The sequence below is a fragment of the Pogonomyrmex barbatus genome, unplaced genomic scaffold (assembly GCF_055798465.1).
Source record: "Pogonomyrmex barbatus isolate J1 unplaced genomic scaffold, ASM5579846v1 scaffold1, whole genome shotgun sequence".
Lineage (NCBI taxonomy): Eukaryota > Metazoa > Arthropoda > Insecta > Hymenoptera > Formicidae > Pogonomyrmex > Pogonomyrmex barbatus.
This window is the reverse complement of record NW_028297098.1, coordinates 3686222-3705053: the sequence shown is the minus strand read 5'-3', so window position 1 is coordinate 3705053 and position 18832 is coordinate 3686222. Positions and strand designations below refer to the sequence as shown.

General features: G+C 33.5%; 2 protein-coding genes across 9 annotated transcripts; one reads left to right on the top strand and one right to left on the bottom strand.

The window, feature by feature from the left end:
* Positions 1-247: 247 nt before the first annotated feature.
* On the bottom strand, positions 248-2265 carry LOC105432497 (Copper transporter 1B). 2 transcript variants are annotated; one of them, XM_089071195.1, is made up of 5 exons: positions 1595-2265; positions 1045-1105; positions 826-959; positions 706-765; positions 248-625 (listed from the first exon to the last, which is right to left on the bottom strand). In XM_089071195.1, exons 2-5 carry the CDS (start codon positions 1051-1053, stop codon positions 427-429), a joined length of 402 nt encoding a protein of 133 aa, XP_088927321.1. In that variant the 5' UTR covers positions 1054-1105; positions 1595-2265; the 3' UTR covers positions 248-426. The 2 variants fall into 2 exon arrangements, with proteins under 2 accessions (XP_088927321.1, XP_011645637.1); XM_011647335.3 differs by having other exon boundaries at positions 1045-2265.
* Positions 2266-2451: 186 nt separating this feature from the next.
* On the top strand, positions 2452-16004 carry LOC105432498 (endoplasmic reticulum aminopeptidase 1). Of its 7 annotated transcripts, none has more exons than XM_011647338.3 (15): positions 2452-2934; positions 4639-5647; positions 10377-10532; positions 10695-10774; positions 11235-11331; positions 11430-11512; positions 11591-11796; positions 11895-12075; positions 12267-12492; positions 12598-13178; positions 13264-13501; positions 13625-14030; positions 14129-14271; positions 14388-14743; positions 14856-16004. In XM_011647338.3, the coding sequence occupies exons 2-15, from the start codon at positions 5494-5496 to the stop codon at positions 15015-15017; spliced, it is 3069 nt and encodes a 1022-aa protein (XP_011645640.2). In that variant the 5' UTR covers positions 2452-2934; positions 4639-5493; the 3' UTR covers positions 15018-16004. The 7 variants fall into 7 exon arrangements, with proteins under 7 accessions (XP_011645640.2, XP_011645641.2, XP_011645639.2 ...); XM_011647339.3 differs by having other exon boundaries at positions 4628-5647; positions 10380-10532; XM_011647337.3 differs by having other exon boundaries at positions 4628-5647.
* The last annotated feature ends 2828 nt before the right edge of the window (positions 16005-18832 follow it).

Sequence of the window (18832 nt, the reverse complement as noted above, 5' to 3'; positions counted from 1 at the left end):
TATCACTGATGCCAGTACGAATATGGCCGTAAAGAATAAATTAGATTAGATTAGATAACGTCTCTTTTTGTAACAACTTTCATTTTCCTGAGAATATAAAATCAATTTATTAATCAAAGTAGAAGAGTAAATTAAGTTATTAATCTAGAAAATTACTCAGAAATAAATAATTAAATTTTAAAGAAGTTTGTTGCTATATGAGATATATTTAACGCGATAGGTTATCATGTTCCTTGACCAAATAAAATTTAGATATCAATTTAAATTTTTAATTATAAAAATATGATTTACATAGATACACACATAGATACACACACAAGTATAATTATTTATATGATTCACCGATTAGAAAGAATAAATAATTAGTTAATTAATGTAGATTTCATATAATTAAAAATCGTCAACTTTAGTATTTGTAAAATATATTTATGAACAACAGTCTGTATTGTCATTATTAGTTTTATCCCATGCAAATAACCAATATCCGAGAGCTGTCCCAGCTCCGATAGCGATGCAAAGCCAATAGTTGTACGTCATAAAAATAAACATGAGAAAATAGCCGAGCACCACTTGGATCACGTGCAAAAACGTTTGAAAGAAATGTACTCCGGAAAACAACAATGCACTGTAATAACAAACAACGTGGTAAAAAATTGTGAACACACTGCGAAAAATAATAACTGTTATTTTCACTATTCTACGTACTTTCTTGATTTCTTCTGCTGATTTTTTCTGAGAAACGTCGTGCGTGCGAAGAGATACTCACTGAAATGCGTACGTGACTCGTTACCCGCACTTTACGCGTTTCAATGTATATTTACTCACCGATAAGATTTTAGCCCTTCATACAATGCGGTTAAAAGAATGACACCGATTACAGAACCGATCATTCCTTCCGCGTTATTTATGATCCAGCCTTTAAACAAAATAGTTTCCTGGACGCCATCGTGAAATGACATCTGCAAAGTGCGCAATTATTATAATTATGAATATAATAAAAAAAAAGATGAGACATAGATCTTAGTTTATATCACGGACACTTACTCCATGCATCTTGTCTAGTATATATATCGTTGCCAGACACTTTCGCAAAAGGCAGCACGCGCTGTTATGACATTATTGAAGAAATTTTTATCAGACGGTCAAATGACTTCATCTTTTATCAAATTGTAGATATCATATCTCATATACTTATCATATAAGGCAATCAAAGTTAGAATCAACAGAACTTCTTTAATATAATGCATTAATCTCCTATTTCCTTATTTATAAGCTATTCTTGCTGATTTGAAACAAATTTAGTTTAAATATTTATTATTAAATTTTAGAAGCTAAAGTTTTTGATCAGCATAAAATGTAAATAATAAAAAATAATAATCGCAATAAAAATAATATAAGAATAAAATAACTTTAAAATTGTTTGCAAAGAATATTCAACTTTACAGAGATTGCGCAAAAGATTGTTTACTTTATGGCATTTCTAATAATAGCATGCTAATACATAAGCAATACTATCCCTTTTATTTTATTTTTTTTTTTGCATAAAAGTGATATTGCGATCCCATAAGAAATCGTAAAATTTTAATATACATACTATTCAAATATTTTATTTTCATGTCAGTCTTCTCTCGTTCAATTTGTAGAAACCTTAAAATATATACGGCGTCACCAGCTGTGTACTGTGTAGTTACTGACACAAAGAAAACAGATAAAAAGAAAGATGCAAAGTATCTTTGAAGTGAAAAAGATCTGTTTTATTATAGAAAAGATATTGGTAATTAATAATGTTTGATAAAAAATATCATAAAAATGACCTCATAAAGGGGATTTCAACATAATTTTCTATTGTAGGAGCCTAGCGAAACAAAGAAAAAGTTGCTTGGAAATAATGTATACATTACGACGTTTTGCGCAACATGTTTTTACGGAATTCCTATGATACGCAATTTAGTTCTACATTGATTTTAAATTCAATTCAATTGTTACCGAGTTCTCATTGCATATTAACAATATTATACTACAAACGCTCCTTCTAAAAAGAATTTTAATTCAAGCTCGTGCGTAATTCGTGCATATTGGCATCGCTCGTTTCACGCACGTTGAACGGAATCGACTTGCAAGTCTCGGTCGCGACGGCGATTATGTAATATTGCGATCGGTGGCGAGCCGGTGGCAAATCCCGGCTCTCAATTGTGAAAGGGCCAAAGAGTTCTAGATGTTAAATAAATCGATTTCTCTCGTTTCTCTCCCTCTTTCTCGTCGGCTTTCTCCCCCATTCGGGGTTGCATACTCGCCGCCACCACTACCCTTGCCGCCTGACGATCACCACCAAGATGCCCGGCCTGCGTGAACGAGACGGGCGCAACCTGTGGCTGATCCTGACCGGCGCGCCTCCCTCCGGATATTCAGCCACGCTCCCAATTCTCAAAGCGCTTCTACTCAGTGCTATTCCCACCGTGCGGCCGCTTGCAACGTCGATCTCTCGCCGAGGAAAACCCCGGCCCGCCGTGCACGACTCGCGGATCGTCGTCGGCGGCTACGGCAATGCGCGTCGGATGCAGGTTCACCGCTGATGCAACGAGGGACAAATCGCGCACGGAGCGCCGCGACGCAACCCTCCGAGGGTGACCATGAGCGTACCGGCTTACCGAGCTGTCGTAGTGAAACTTTAGTCCTGACGATGCGGCGATTGTGAGTTTAACGTATCGTCTACGTCTACAACATTGGAGGCGACAACGGGGTGCCAAAAAATGTGCGGATGCTGTCGAGAAAGAGAAAAACGGCTGAACCGCGAGTGAAAGAAGACTGCTGTTCGTTGATGAAGGATGTGTGATTAGCGACCGTCCTTAATTAGTCGCGACGGCGACGGGTATTCTGTCAAGAAGCGAACGCTAGATATATTGTTGATCGATGTTGAATGCGATCAGAAAAAAGGTAAGTATTTTCTCCGTTTATTCAATATCACTTTATCACGATTGCATGCAAAATAAGTATAAAATTGCAATATTACGTAAAATTATGAATTGCGAGCAAATACAACAGCTGAATAGCTGAGCAATAAAACTTAGACGTAGACTCCGAATTGCCCTTTCTCCTTTATTCATATTAGATATCAGCATTTCGCTCATTATCGTTTTCATTCAAACGTATTTCTCGCCAAATAATCAAGTAAGGTCAATGTTCCGGGATATTCTATCCCGTATACTATTCAATGCGTATACACACATAGGGATATGTATTTGCGTATGCAGCGTCCAATAAAATTGAAATAAATATTCTAATTGATATCGATTTATTTCTTTTAGTTTCTGTTAAATATATTGCATAATAAAAAAATATAAAAAAATTTAAATCAAATATTTATTAGGTTTATTGTGAATCTAATTACATAATAAAAGATAATGTAAAATATTGCAAAAGAATGTGTTATTAATATATTTGATATAAAACAATGTTTACAAGATTATTATTAACATAACAATGTTTATAAGATTTTTAAAATATAAAAATTTATGTACACAGTTAATTTCAATATTGCAGATAAAATTGCAGATTAAATTATAATAATTGTATTAGTTGAGATTAATTTATATATACATACATATATATTACAAATAAATTTTAAATAATAGAAAAGCAATAACATAAAATTGTTTAATTTCATTTAATTTAACATTATAATATTATTCTGATTCGTTTTCAATTTTAAATTTCAAAAATTTACGTGCACGTGTGAAAAGATTAAAAAAAACTAGTATTAACAGCATTTACAGTTACGAGTATTTACAGCATTTTGCCAAATCTTTTTCCAAAATTCTACAATAATTTTCTACAATAATTGATGCTTGATTTTCTTAAATAAGGAATATAATTTAATTATATACAGTATATGCATTATATTCTAAACCCAAAATTTCTTATCAAGATCGTGCGCATAACAAGTCGGATAAAAGCTATTATCATCACATACGCATTGTCCAGAATAGTTGGCTGTATTTGTTCATAAATTAGAATATAATTGCTTTTATGCTTCAACAAATCTTGAACAGTTTCACATATCTATAATATCTATAATATAATAATTGATAATTCTTGATATGCGTTTTCTTAATTTTGTTTTTCAATTTTCATAACAATTTATTTTTTAATATATGAAGCATACTTACCAATGTAAAATTGCATAAACCGCACAATTGTATTTTACTTATTCATTATACAATCAAATATTAAATATTCAATGATTCGATGCAAATATCATTTAATGTTAGCTGTGGAAACAGTATTCTATTTTTACAAAGAAAAATGCAGTTAATGGAGAAACGAATTATTCCAATATAAAAATTATGACGAAGCATAATTTTGTATAAAATCGTGTTATTTAATAATATGTGCTACAAAATTCAGTAAAATTGTAGAAAATAATTTTGTAAAATTATTTTATTATAAATATTCTTTCTATTACATCTGATCCTTTTATTGTGAATAGAATTATTCATTCTGAAAGTATTGATCCAACCGCTTGACGAGAATAACTCTTACTGCCCCTATTAATATATCTTTTGAACCAACCTCATTACACACTTATGAATAAAGAAATATTTAATAATTATAATAGTAATATTCTCAGTTATGTTGCAGATGTAATTTAGTTGGACATATAGCGACTCTTTCGTCAAAGAGAAATACATCAGCTTCATGTTCAAAATTAATCAACGGAATATGAAATCGAAGACTGATTAATTGCTATCTATAACTTTTAAAAGTACATCTCACGCATCATGAGCTTCTTAACTTACAATTATTCAGCCTCGCATCACACAAGAAACACATATGTTCGATTCATAGAGAAAAAAAAAAGATGAAGTCTTCGAATAGCGACGTCAAACTACATCTTTCTACGTTGAATGAGATCGTTTACGAAGAAAGTATTCAAAGTTCCATTAATTTGTATTAACTTAATATGCACTACCTCGAAGAAGGCAAGATACATTTGATCGAACTTGCCGCGTTTGTCGATCATTTTTATACAAACTTTTACTGTGACTAAATAAAACTGATCGTTCATGCCGGTAAACGTAACATATCGTAAGATCGGGACCAATGCGAATGCTATCGACGTAAAATACTTGTGCATGTACGAGCGTGCTATGGCGACGTAGAAATTTAACCGAGTCACGACTACGGGAGAGAGTAGCTCGATATAATTTTCGACATGAACCTTACATCCAGTATAGGAAAAGAGCGATCGATAACGTCATGAGACGAAGATGTTTAAAGATGGCAGGAGGTTCCGACATTTATTTTTCGAATGTACGATATAAAGTAGCGATAATATATAAGACGCCAAGTAGCCAACAACTTTGAGAAGTATGTTACTTGACACGCAGAACATCTCAGAAACAAAGGAGAAAGTTTCGTCCACGCGCGACTCCGACTTTGTCGAATAAAAGATTGGCCGGGGTATAAAAGAGAAAATATAAAACTGGAAATAAAATGCCGAAAGGAAGTCCAGGGAAGGATAGCAGCGAGAATATCCAACTAGAACCTTTGTCTAGGACGTCTAGGCAAAACGAATCTACCGACGCTACAGAAATAATAGACGTGAAGGCACCGCTGAGACATGGCGGAAGAAAAACTTACGATTCAGGTATGTACATTTTCTATATTTTATTAAATTTTTGTTGCACGTGTAACACAGAATGCATCTATACTGGACATATTTACGTGAATTGTTATTTGCATTAAAACAAATTATCTATCATAACAATTAATAATGTAATGATTAAATTATTATTATTAAATTATTATTAAATTATGATTTAATGGAATGATAAATAAACAAGATATAATCAATTTTATTGATCGATTATATATTTCTTGAGAAACAATTTTAGGCAGAAGATATGCGTGTGCGCGCGTTCTTACTGATTATACTGAATTTATATCATAACGATCCACGTGAGGTATTTGGAGTTATTTACTTAGATTGTGTTCTGCTCAGATAACTTAACTCTTGTGACTTCATGTTATTCAAATTTAATAAACTCCGATTAAATACGAATACTGCTTAGGTAGATATTCGAGATAGTGCTCCCTTAAGATTCTCGCGTGACTACGATTTCGCATACATTTAAAATTTGCAAATTGATGCCCTTCGTGACCTGCTCGCAGATGCAAATTTAACTTCGGAAAATCTAACATTAGATACTGCCTAAAACGGAAGAAAACTTTCGAATTTACGGTCTTCATAGTAGTTTAATACGTCTCAATTTCTCCTCTTATCTATCGCTCGCGTGTTTAGCTGATTATCAAAAGACGCGCTACGAATAGTATGTGTTACGAAACTGAATCAACTATAGGAAAAGGTCGGCATTTATAACGTCGATCCTTTCGGGACACGTAACTTCGAAGAACATATTGCAGTCGGAAACTGCATGAATGTTTCAATGCGTTTCGCCTAGCATCGGAATCCGTTTGACCAGATACGACATATATTTTGAAACAAGATTCACTGCGACCACTGGGAAATATTTGAATAATTTATGTTGTAACACCCATCTTTTTCGCAGCCGAAAGAGTCCCTCAAACTGAAACAGCAAGAACAAAATGTAAAGGGTCATAAGTTCAAAAGTTCAACCATTTAGAGAATTCTGTTTTTATCCATATTCGTCAATATCAAAATTAGTCTGCACATGAATAGGTTAAACTTTGTCGATTTGCAGATATTTTTGCAAGCATACTTTTAGAAACACTTTCCATCAAAGTTTAATTCACAAAAGTAATTTTAATTTTATTTAAATTAAATTCAACAGATATTCTCTTATCTGCACCTTTTCATAAAATTGGATTATTTCTGTATGAATAGAAATCATATTTCTGAGCTATTTCTTTTCTAAAGATATAATATAATTTTCTTCAAACATCCAAATTTAAATTTCTACCGAATTAACAAAGCTCATTAAAAATACTTCTTCCGTCAATAGAAACGCAAATGTTATTTCTCAAATGAACGTAATGTGATTGTCAGAGGGGTCGAATGGAGAAAAGAAAATCGATATGGTACCCCTCTAGCAAACTCTGATCCACTCGCAACACGCCCTCGATTCTGATCTCAAAAGGGTCAGATCTCATATAGCTACATATACTTCTATTTATACGTTAGAAACGTTATCACGAACATTCTCACTACTTATTATAATTTGCCTAAAAGATAAAAGGAATTACTAAACATATATTTAAAAGTAAATATATATTTAAGATATCAGATTATTACTGATGCTTATAATGTTATTACTACTAATGTTTATCACGCAATATATAATTCAAATTAAAAATAATTCTAAAGTTGTATAATAATATAATAATATAATAATTAAGTTATAAATAATTGAAAATTAAAAAGATTCGATTTTAATAAAACATGTAGCAATTGTGAAATCATAAATCTTCTTTGACGAACAAACGACAAAACGAAACGAAGTTTTATAAATTCTTTTGACAAAATTCTTATTTCAAGAAGAGTTTTATTGTAAAAGGGAAATAAAAAAAAAAGGTAGTAGAAAGCATCTCCTTGCCTTAAGTGTGACAATTTCTATTGTGCCACGCTTTCAATTATCTCAAGGCTTTTTTTACCCAAGTAACAATTGAATTTTTCTATTACTTTTGCAAAGGAAATTTCAATTCAGTCTAAACAATTAATAGCAGTGTAACATTAAAGATATTTTTGCATCGGATTAATGCAAATGCATAATATTCACGTAACCTGAGATGAGAAATCATAAATCCCACGCATTGTGCATTGTACGGTTGACTGCTTTCGCGGCCAAGACCAATATCACGATGGGCCACCAACGGAGGGGTTGCAAAGCATGGATCAGGGATGGCGCCACCGTGATGCCAACCACCCCCGACTGTCGAGGACCGGCAAAACCACCCCCGTAAAGCAGTACGCCACCAGGGGGTTTGGGAAGCCGCCATTTCTGCCTAACTCCGCAGTAGCTATATCCCACGTCTTTAATGCCAATGAAATGTCAAGGGATGTCGCGCGTTATAGACTCGCCGACGGTGTCGGGGTGCTCGGCTCGGGTTTCGTAAGCTCGCGATTCTTCGCGTATTGGCGTTTTCTCGTAGAGTTGATCGCGGTCGTGCTATTGGCGGTGGTACTGCACAGAGTCCTGGTCCCGATTGTGCTCGGTGCGTCAGAGACATCCGCGTTACGCACAAGTCAGCGCGTTCATGCCATCAATTAAGTAACGCCGATTGTTCGCGCGCCGCTGCTCGCGTTCGGTGTTCCTGGTGTTGCTCTCTGAATCCCACGCGCCTGTGTCTCATGCGCGCTATCGATCAACCATCGTTGTTATTGAAATTATCGATCTACTCGAAAAAGTTGCGCCTAAAAAGAAAAAATCTAACCCGACCACATTGCCCGCAATTTCGGCGGGTAGCGGATGATCGTGAGGTCCAAGCCGATCGCAATCGATCCGGCTCGAATGACCGCGGCGACCCTGAACGCGAGCCGGCTCGTTCTCGGTGAATCAAATTCCAAACGCCGTCCGACAAAATCGAAATTTTCCCTCGTTGAGGCTTCAACCTTGAGACGGCGGTACAGTGGCGAAAGCTCGGTCAAGGGAAAAGCTACGAGGGAACGATCGAACATCCGCGCAAATACTGGCTGAACAGAGAGAGCCGCTTATAAAAGTCGCCTATGCCTCGAAAGACGGTCAGGTAAAAGAACTCGTTCATCGAAGACCGCCGAATCGGTTCGCGATGAGCGAGCAGGATGTGGACGATGTTGCTTTTCTGACAGGTGAGAGTTCCCTATAGATGTGGCTGAAAGTTAGGTCGCATGCCTTTTAATGTATCGTCAATGACGCTTTCTTCAACACGGCGCGTCATTAACACGCGTCTGCTAATACTCAGACAATTCCTTTTTCATAAAAACGGCTCGGTCAGATGGCCCACTTACAGCCCTCCGAGCTGCGAATAGACTATAAAGCACGTGTGTGCGATCAATAAGAGAAAAGCTTCCTTCGATCTTTCGAATTAAAGTGTGTACACCTTGTTCTCACCCACGCGTATCGCTTCCACTCACTGATGCTTTTGTTATTAAGGTCTCTTTATTTACAGCGGAAATAGATACGTGTGACGCGCCAATAATTTATACGATAATGTCATTGTATGTATCTATATGTGCATGACTGTGTAATAAAACATATTAACAAAAGTGTTACATTATATTACATACATAACATAAAATTTATAAAGGTACGGTTGATAATAAGGTTGATAATAATATAGAATTTTTTTTATCAAAGGCATTATAAATTTCAATAAATCAAATAAAAAAATTGATACATTGCTCAAAAATTTCTAATAAAGTTTTAATATCTTCAAAATAAATTTTCTATATCTTCTAATACATAATTTCTTTTACAACACAAAAGTATTAATTATAAAACAAAGATATATATAAGATTATATATATGTATGATTATATATATATATATTTATATATATATATTTTATATATATATATATCTATTATATATATATATATATATATTATATTTATATATATATATATATATATATATATATCATAAAAATATCAATTTTTTTTCAAATTTATGTCTTCCAAAATATAGTAAAAATTTAAATATTTTAAAAATAAATATGTTCTGTTTTATTACAAAATATGTAATATTTATTTAGGATATAAATTCATGTATATTTATTATTTTTTTGTACACATTTGTTAAATTTTAATTAATTTTAATACGTATGTGTAAAATGAAAATATCACCCTAAATATAAAAATATAATACATCATGAACATTACCAATCTATTTTTCGCTAAGCGTACTAGTTCTTCTACAGTCCGAAATCCGGGTCAAGATTATATCCATAAAGAGAACAAACTTTATTATACACACATCACAAAATATTGGATATATAATTATTATATATTATATATACAATATATACATCTCACGTTTAATAATTTTTAATATGATAAATTAATTTAAACCGAATATATAAAACTATAATTATATTTATATGCACACAAAACAGTAAAAACTTAAATATATATTAACTGTATTACAAATTACTTATCTTTATTTTAGATTATAGATTATCTTGATTTGCTATACGTGTGGAAGTGAGATGAAGTCAATAGAGTTTGATTAGATTATATATAGCTATTTATGAAAGTTACAATTATACTAATATATTAATTCTCAGTTAAAATCATTTATATCAATTAACTATAATCAATTAAATCACGCAATAATTACGGTAAAATTTACGATAAAATTTATGCAAAATTATATAATGTTGAAGTGTTGAACCTTCCTGCAGGAAATTCTTTGTTCCAGGAGACAGTAACGCGGGATTGCACAGACGTAACTTTTATGAGCGTGCAAATGAAGTTGTTAGATGTTCTGAGAGAAAGACTTATTGCGTACTTTGTATCTGTTGTATGGTACTTCTCGTTACATCACTCATCATCGCCTTGGCGCCTTTGCGAAATGGTATTTAAATGTCATATCTCTATTTTGAATGAGTGTTATTCTTAAACATTACATATTAAGAATTGCATATTTAATCATCAAAAATTTTATTTCTGCATAAAAACCGCATTTGTCATTTTCATTTTGGCTCTTGTATTAAACATATGCTATTTCTTTTTTTAGGCTGTATTTGTGTTGAAGAAGATTCGAATAAGACGGCAGATGATGAAAAGAATGCTGTTCCTCGAATGGAGAATGGAGAGGTATATACATTAAATGAATGTCATGTAAAAAAATATAAATGTAAAAAAATTAATAACGTTAAAGACGCAAAGAATTGCATTCATATTTTATTCGCTGTTAAAAAATTGTTTTGATTTCTATAAAAATACTTATTTAATTAAAGAATGTATACATATTATATTTTTTTATATTACATATAATTAATAAATAAGTTTTATGTTTAGTATTATATTAAAATCTATTTATATTTAGTTATATTTTTAGTAATATTACATTAAAATCTAATTACTTGACAACAATAGAAATTAGGAATTTGCATTATAATATAATTAAAATAAAGGAATTATAGTAAAAAGGAAAATCAATCATATGCAATTCTTAATATATATATGAAATTATGATAGCAGAACACATATATTATTGATTATCTTTATTTTATAATAACAGTTAAAATGACCAATACAATGAGAGATCTTACAGGTATTTCCATGGGATAACATAAGATTACCTGCCTTCGCACATCCTACTAGATACAATATTACCATGCATCCAAATCTCACCACCTTAGAATTTAGAGGTAGGTTATATAATTTATATAAAAAAATTTATATAAAAAAATCTAACATTCACTCTTTTTTGTCTATGCTACTATTTATTGTTTATTCTTATTTGTAGGACGAGTTACAATCGAATTTTACGTCGATGAAGAGACCAAATTTATCGTCTTCCATAGTAAAAACTTGACAATAAAAGAGCAGGTAAATTTAAAATGCTATGATCACTATTATTTCATGTGCCAATCATTTTTGCTTTAATTTTTGAGAATTGATTTTCAGATAGTTAAAGATGGTCAAGAAGAGCTGAAAATTGCCAAGTTGCTCGAGTATCCAAAGCGTGAACAGCTATATCTAGAATTGGAGGACAAATCGTTTCGAAAAAAGAATAATTACACGTTATTCTTAAGTTTTAATTCAACATTAAATTCTACTGAACTTAAGGGATTCTATTTTAGTAGTTATGTCACTCCTGAGGGAGAACATAGGTAATTCTGAAGATAATTATTCTGATACTATAACAAATAAACGCTTCAGCCATTGCTAATAAGATCGAGTTTTTAAATCTTTTCTTTTATCTTTTCAGGTATTTGGCCACAACTCACTTCGAACCAACATACGCGCGCATGGCCTTTCCATGTTTCGATGAACCACAATTTAAAGCTAAATTTAAGATATCGATGTATAGAGATAGATTCCATATTGCATTATGCAATATGCCCGTGATAAATACCGAGGAGGCTGGATTTTACTTGGGCACAAATCTCGTAAGTATGGGCTTCTATAATAAATTAAATTTTATATAAAAGCTTCGCGATCAGCATCTTGAAAGTCATCGATTTTTTCACTATGCTGATCGTGAAATGCCGACAAGTGATATCATATTATTGCGATTATGACATTGCCTGCGAGTGTCCGCATTTATATCAACCTGATCCAGAATAATGTTGCTTTTCAGTTACGTGATGACTTTCAAGAGTCCGTAGATATGTCGACGTACTTGGTGGCTTTTGTGGTATGTGACTTTAAACGAGTTTTCGAACTAACAAAGAGAAATACGTCTGTAAGCGTTTATGCCGCGTCGCACATGCTTCCGCAAACAAAGTATGCCATGACTACTGCAGCTCGTATTATGGACTACTTTGAATCTTTCTTCGGCATACCTTATCCTTTGCCAAAGCAAGGTATACACTCCTTACGGCTAAAACACAGATATCTGTGTTAATATCTTTTTAATATGTGTTAATATCTTTTAAATATACTTACGAGATACATTTTTCTGCGTTTAGATCTGATAGCGATTCCTGATTTCGAATCCGTCGCTATGGAAAATTGGGGCCTAATTACTTTTCGCGAATCACTGTTAATGTATGATACGAAAGAAACGTCTACCGAAATACAGGAATATATAGCCGTTATCATGGCTCATGAATTGGCGCATCAATGGTTCGGCAATCTCGTCACGATGAAATGGTGGAATGACGTGTGGCTAAATGAAGGTGCAGCAACTTTTTTTGAATATAAAGGCGTGAATCACATCTCGCCTGAATGGGGCATGATGGATTTATTCATATTACACAAAACGCAACGAGCACTCGAGCTCGATGCACTAGCCAACAGTCATCCAGTAAGCGTGCCCGTCGAAAACCCCACCGAGATAGAAAGTATATTTGATACGGTTAGCTATTTCAAAGGCGCTTCCGTCCTTTACATGTTAGAAGGTGTTTTGTGCGAGAGTGTTTTTAAGCGTGGATTAAATGATTATCTGAATCAGCACGCGTACGGAAATACGGAGACCAATGATCTGTGGGCAGTTTTCACCAAGCATTCAGCCAAAAATACATCTGTTGGTCCGGAGCTTGATGTAAAAGTAAGTATATTGCGTAAGAAAATAATTATATCGCGTGTGTTTTCTCATCTCTCTATGTGTGTCCAAATATTAAATATGTTGGCAGACTATAATGAACACTTGGACCCAACAAATGGGCTTCCCAGTTGTCACCATCATTCGCCAAGACAGTACTATCACAGCGACTCAAAAAAGATTTCTCGCTTCACCGCGAGAAAATGGAGTGAACATTTCACAACCCAAGTCACCCTTCGACTACAAATGGTATATCCCATTGAATTGTTACACAGACAAAGATGACCTTATGGAATCTCCTTTGGAGGTGTGGATGAACATGACCAATGGTAACAATTACATTAAAAATTTACTTATTTTTAATATCTATTCAAGATATATGCGTTTATAATATTTTTTTTTCTATAAATCTTGACCGAAAAATTTAGATAAGCATTTTATGTTCCGCTTAGCGACTTTTGATATATCGAGTGAAGTTGAATACATCAAATGCAACATCAATCAAACTGGCTTTTATCGGGTAAACTATCCGAAAGAGATGTGGATCTCAATCATCAAAACTTTAATGAAGAATCACACCAAGTTCAGTCCGGCAGATCGAGCGAGTCTCATCGACGATGCGTTTTCGCTTTGCGACGCTGGCGAGATAGATGCTTCGATTCCATTGGAACTTTCGCTTTATCTCGTCAACGAAAAAGATTATGCGCCATGGGAAACCGCACTTCGATATCTAAACTTTTGGAAAAAAAGACTGGCCGAGAGTGCAGCGTACAAAAAATATATCTCATTTTTTAAACAACTATTGGGTCCCATTACACGATACATTGGTTGGGCAGATGAAGGATCTCATTTGAAAAAGTTAGTATAGCATTTACAATATTTCGTTTAGACTTTGTTGAATATTTAATACAATAAAGAAGATATTATTCTAAGTTACTTTATTAATCTTAATGCAGATTATTAAGAATCGTGGTGTTGAAATCCGCTATCGAATTAGAAATGGATGATGTGGTAAAGTCTGCAAAGAATCTGTTTCAAGATTGGATATCGAAAGGCAAACGCATCGCACCCAATATACGGAATATCGTCTATATGGCAGGTAAAAAAAAATATTATTATTTATTATACGAAATATTTATGTAATTGCTGATTATGCAATACCAATGCAATCAGAGAATCGCGCAAAGATTTTGTACAATACAAACATGTTTGTAGGTGTCAAATTCGGCGAGGAGACTGAGTGGCAGCATTGCTGGCAAGTTTATCTTAAAACGCAAGTCCAAAGTGAGAAGCTATTAATGTTGCAAGCCCTAGGCGCGACGATGGATCCTTGGCTGCTTAAACGATATCTTCGGCTCTCGCTGAACCGCAATTTGCTTAAGGCACAGGAAATTAACACTGTCATTGCATCAGTTGCTGCCAATCCACACGGACATTATCTCGCTTGGCGTCACATTAAAGCCTACTGGCCGCAAATTGAAGCCTTGTATGTAAACGAATCGCTCTCGATAAGCGATCTCATACTTAGCGTTGTTCCTGACTTCTTCATCACGGAGTATGATTATCGCGAAGTAAGAAGTTATTTTTTTTTTTGTTTAAAAGTCAGATCAATCTCAAAAATAATTACGCTCAATTTCTTTTAAAATTATGCAGTGATAAAAATATTTTGTAATTTTTTCCTAGGTCTCGGAGTTCTTCAAACAGCATGACGTCCGCAGCGGTAATCGCACTCTGCAGCAGAGTTTAGAAATGATAAAGTTCAATATCCACTGGGTGAAAATAAACGCGAAAGGCATGAATAATTGGCTCACCAAATATTTCACGGAGATAAATTCTGCGAGTTAACCTCCGCTCGCTGAGAATGGGACAAAATGTACCGAAACGTGCATTAAGCCATAATTTTTTTACTACTCTTATTCGTACGCATTTAAAAAATACGTGATACAGCCTACGAAAAGAGATCTCCAGGTTCGTAAAAAGCGAAAAGAATCTCAATCATCTAGATATAGAAGTTTGTGGATCAAAAACTAATTATTTCGGATTCGTTAGGGGATCGTTTCCGTGGGGCAAATAAAATTTAAAGGATAACTCTCAAATAAGAACAAATTGTTTTGTTTGAAAGAAATACTTAAACGTATCTTGTACAAAATTCGTTATCACGATTTGTTTATGGGAAAAAGTCCTCTAATGAGCTTAGGTAAAACCAAAACATCGTTTATAAGTAATACATTACACCGCTAACATACACCGATTTATACGCACTTTCGAAAGTATTTATTTAACACACGTACACGTAGTGCGTGTTAATCGGATCACTAAGTACGTAGAAAGAGATAACAAGAGCAAAGACATTCCTAAGGTATCGTCGTTGATCTGACATTCGACAAGTAAGATTTAACGACATACGTCTACGGACAATGAAAGCTTTAGTCTGTCGTTTGCCACAAAAATCGTAACAAGAAAAGGTCACGATAATCATCTCCACGTGATTTTCACATACAAACCCTATTCTTGAGTCATCCAATATTACTTTAACAGGGAGAGTCGAGCTTGCGACAAATTTGTCGGAGAAAATGCTGATTATATTATTCACGTACGTCCCATGCATAAGTCTCTGCGTGTAAAACCTTCAATGCGATATTGCAGACGATTAGAGATAATAGAATTATCATGATTGTATAAGCAATCGTCCAACACATTTATGTAGCATATCAATGTACGGCAAAGAGAGGCATAATGCGCTAGATTATTCAGGTCTGTGCCACAAGCACCGTCCAGAGAAAGAGAGAGAGAGAGAGAGAGAGAGAGAGAGAGAGAGAGAGAGAGGAAAAATGACGCTAAAGAAAAATTCGGTCGCGAGTCAGGAGAGTATATGTCAAATTAATTACAAAAATACAAAAGCTCGATGTATATCGTGTGTGTCGCGTATTCGTGTTTGTTAGGGGCTGAAGGCGCAGGACACGTCTCGCGTGAATTGTTCTCCATGCGAAGTAACATAAATAAAGAATTGGATATTTTATTATGAGAAAGTAAATAAATTTGTATAATCTAAACAACGCTTTTTATATATATATATATATATATATATATATATATATATATACATATGTGGTGTGCATGTATTATTGTAGACAGTGTGCCGTGTTTGACCGAATACGTTACGAAGAATTAGATGCTGATGTATACTTGATTTTGGAAAATATCGATTAACAAAAGTAAATCTTAATTTAAAATAGAATTTACGTACGTATAAATTTGCAATGCGATCGACATTCAAAGTAAATTTGTTATATTTCGATCTGCTTATCGGTTCTCAAGCGTATACAATGTTAACTGTTTGGACAATAAGCATCAGAGGGTAATGAGATACATTAAAAGCTATTTAACTTATTATATGTTAATTATTTTAACATACGGATTAATTTAACATTTAACAATTTTGAGACTAAAGCTTAGGTATTTAGATATCTATTGCGTAAAACTGATTGCACACGGATGCAAAGGTACGAAGGTCTGCAAAGTGTCTAACAGTTATACAGGGAAAGCAAAAACGAATACCTGCTCTGATCAGAAAATATCAAATTACCTGTAAAGATTCACGCGTTCTTTAATTAGGTTTCTTAAATATTCACAAATAAACATACACGTTGCTGCCGGAACTCAGCAGATCAGATCAGTTGATCAGATCTGAAAACTCGTGTCCTTGTAAAGATACAATTAAAATTTAAGCACTCGTTTAAATGAAACACATTATTACTCATTGCCACGCTCGAATACACAGGACACGACGATTCCTCGATATTTTCTTGTTACAAATCCTTACTGCCATTTTGTCAGCTTGCCATTATCGATGCCAATTGCGAAATGGCATTATCTCGATATTTAATATACCTATTGTTAGTGTCATTTTTATTGAATCGATCCACTTAACGGCGCATAATTTTCTGCGCTCGTCGCATTTACATGGTTCCATAAGCGAGAAGAGAGCACGCACATATAAATACCTACACATACAATTCCCCGGCACATGGAGAAAAATCTGTAAATAATTACAGCATGAATCATTTTTTCATCGTCCCATTAAGTAGATTTTGATACACTCCAAACGGCGAATTAATGAATCGACGCACAATTAGATATCTTACGTGTAAATAGCATATTTTTTCACTAACGGATATTCTCTCTTGTTAAAGAGTTAACGAGCGGTAGTCGCTTTGGGACTTTTAAGGAAGCGTCTGCTCGCTGATCTCTGCGAGATGCAAATCGATTGGCCTACTTTACCACATTCTTGCAAATTCTATCCGAAAGTACTCGTGTAAATGCATACGTAATACTTTCGTTACTTGCGTGTTCATGGATTAGAGGATTACAATTGCGAATTTAGATCCAATAACCATCTCCAATTGGACGTTTTATTTTCGACGATATTTTATCGGTGTTTGTTAATCTTATGTAAATAATTCATTGAGGCAGGTAATATCGATTCTGTTTCTTAGTGAGAAGAATTTTATTATATCAAATTTTATTATATCAAATCCATATGCAGGATTAGATAAAGAAAAATTATATAACGAAAGACTGGATACCAGAGTAATCAGAAGTATATACTTATGTATTTTATGCAATCACGACACGATTACATCTTAAGAGAACGAGGCTGTCTTACATCTCATATTTATGTGAATGAATAAACATAACAATATATATTCTATACCGTTCTCAACTGTATTGTTGTCATAGATATTTTGTTGTATAAAAAAAAAATACAAAACATGTACAAGCATATAAATGAATATATTATATGTTTAAAGTACAATAGATATGTTTTTCCTTATATTTCTAGATCAACTTCTATTTATGAGAAAGAAATTCAACAAGCATCTTTATAATTCATTTTCTTCCCCTTTTCTTTCTTATAGATAAATATTAATTATCAAATTAGATATTTAAAAACTAAATATTCAATATACGAGTATACAATCGAGTATACTATATATATTTGGCAAGCATAAAAATTCATATCAGTTGTAAATAGAATATGTTAATGGATCTTATCAAACGAATATAACAGTTTTAATTTTGAAAAATGGAATTTTAATTCATGGATTTGAAACTATGCATTAATCATAGACAATTGTTATTCAATCGTCACGTTCACTGGATAGACTGATAGGTCCACGTGTTCGCTGACTCTAGAACGGAAGTGAAACAATAACGGAAGTGAACAATAGCCACGTTGTTACTAATAAGCTTGCGCGCGAAATTCTGAATGAGAGATATAAAGGCTATTGTATGCAACTCGAAGTAGGCTGATAACTTAATTTTCAACAATTTTCCTTGCAGTAGAATACGATAACGCTTACATTTGTCATAAAAGTCTTATCATCAAATAATTTAAAAATAATCTTCCTCTAATAATTTTAATAATGAAGAAGAAGAAGTTCAAGAAAAAACATTTTAATAAAAAAAAAGAATAAAAGATAAGATTTAGAAAAAAACAAAGCATCTGAGAAGGACAGACTCTGTAGAGAATGAAGGAACGGGCATACACGTTTAGTGTCGGCATTCATGTTGCAACATGCCGTAATGAGACGTCATTTAACGTACACGGACATTGCGGATGCATATTACGCAAAACGAAAGACGAGATTAATTGGGGA

Excerpts from the sequence above, each read along its gene's own strand:
- LOC105432497 (XM_011647335.3), bottom strand. Across the intron at positions 766-825 it reads GAAGGGCTAAAATCTTATCG|TGAGTATCTCTTCGCACGCA; the intron begins GTGAGTAAATAT and ends TACGCATTTCAG. Across the intron at positions 626-705 it reads CAGCAGAAGAAATCAAGAAA|TGCATTGTTGTTTTCCGGAG; the intron begins GTACGTAGAATA and ends TTGTTATTACAG.
- LOC105432498 (XM_011647338.3), top strand. The coding sequence starts at position 5,494 with ATGCCGAAAGGAAGTCCAGGGAAGGATAGCAGCGAGAATATCCAACTA. Across the intron at positions 10,775-11,234 it reads CTCGAATGGAGAATGGAGAG|GTATTTCCATGGGATAACAT; the intron begins GTATATACATTA and ends GAGATCTTACAG. Across the intron at positions 14,031-14,128 it reads GAAGGATCTCATTTGAAAAA|ATTATTAAGAATCGTGGTGT; the intron begins GTTAGTATAGCA and ends ATCTTAATGCAG.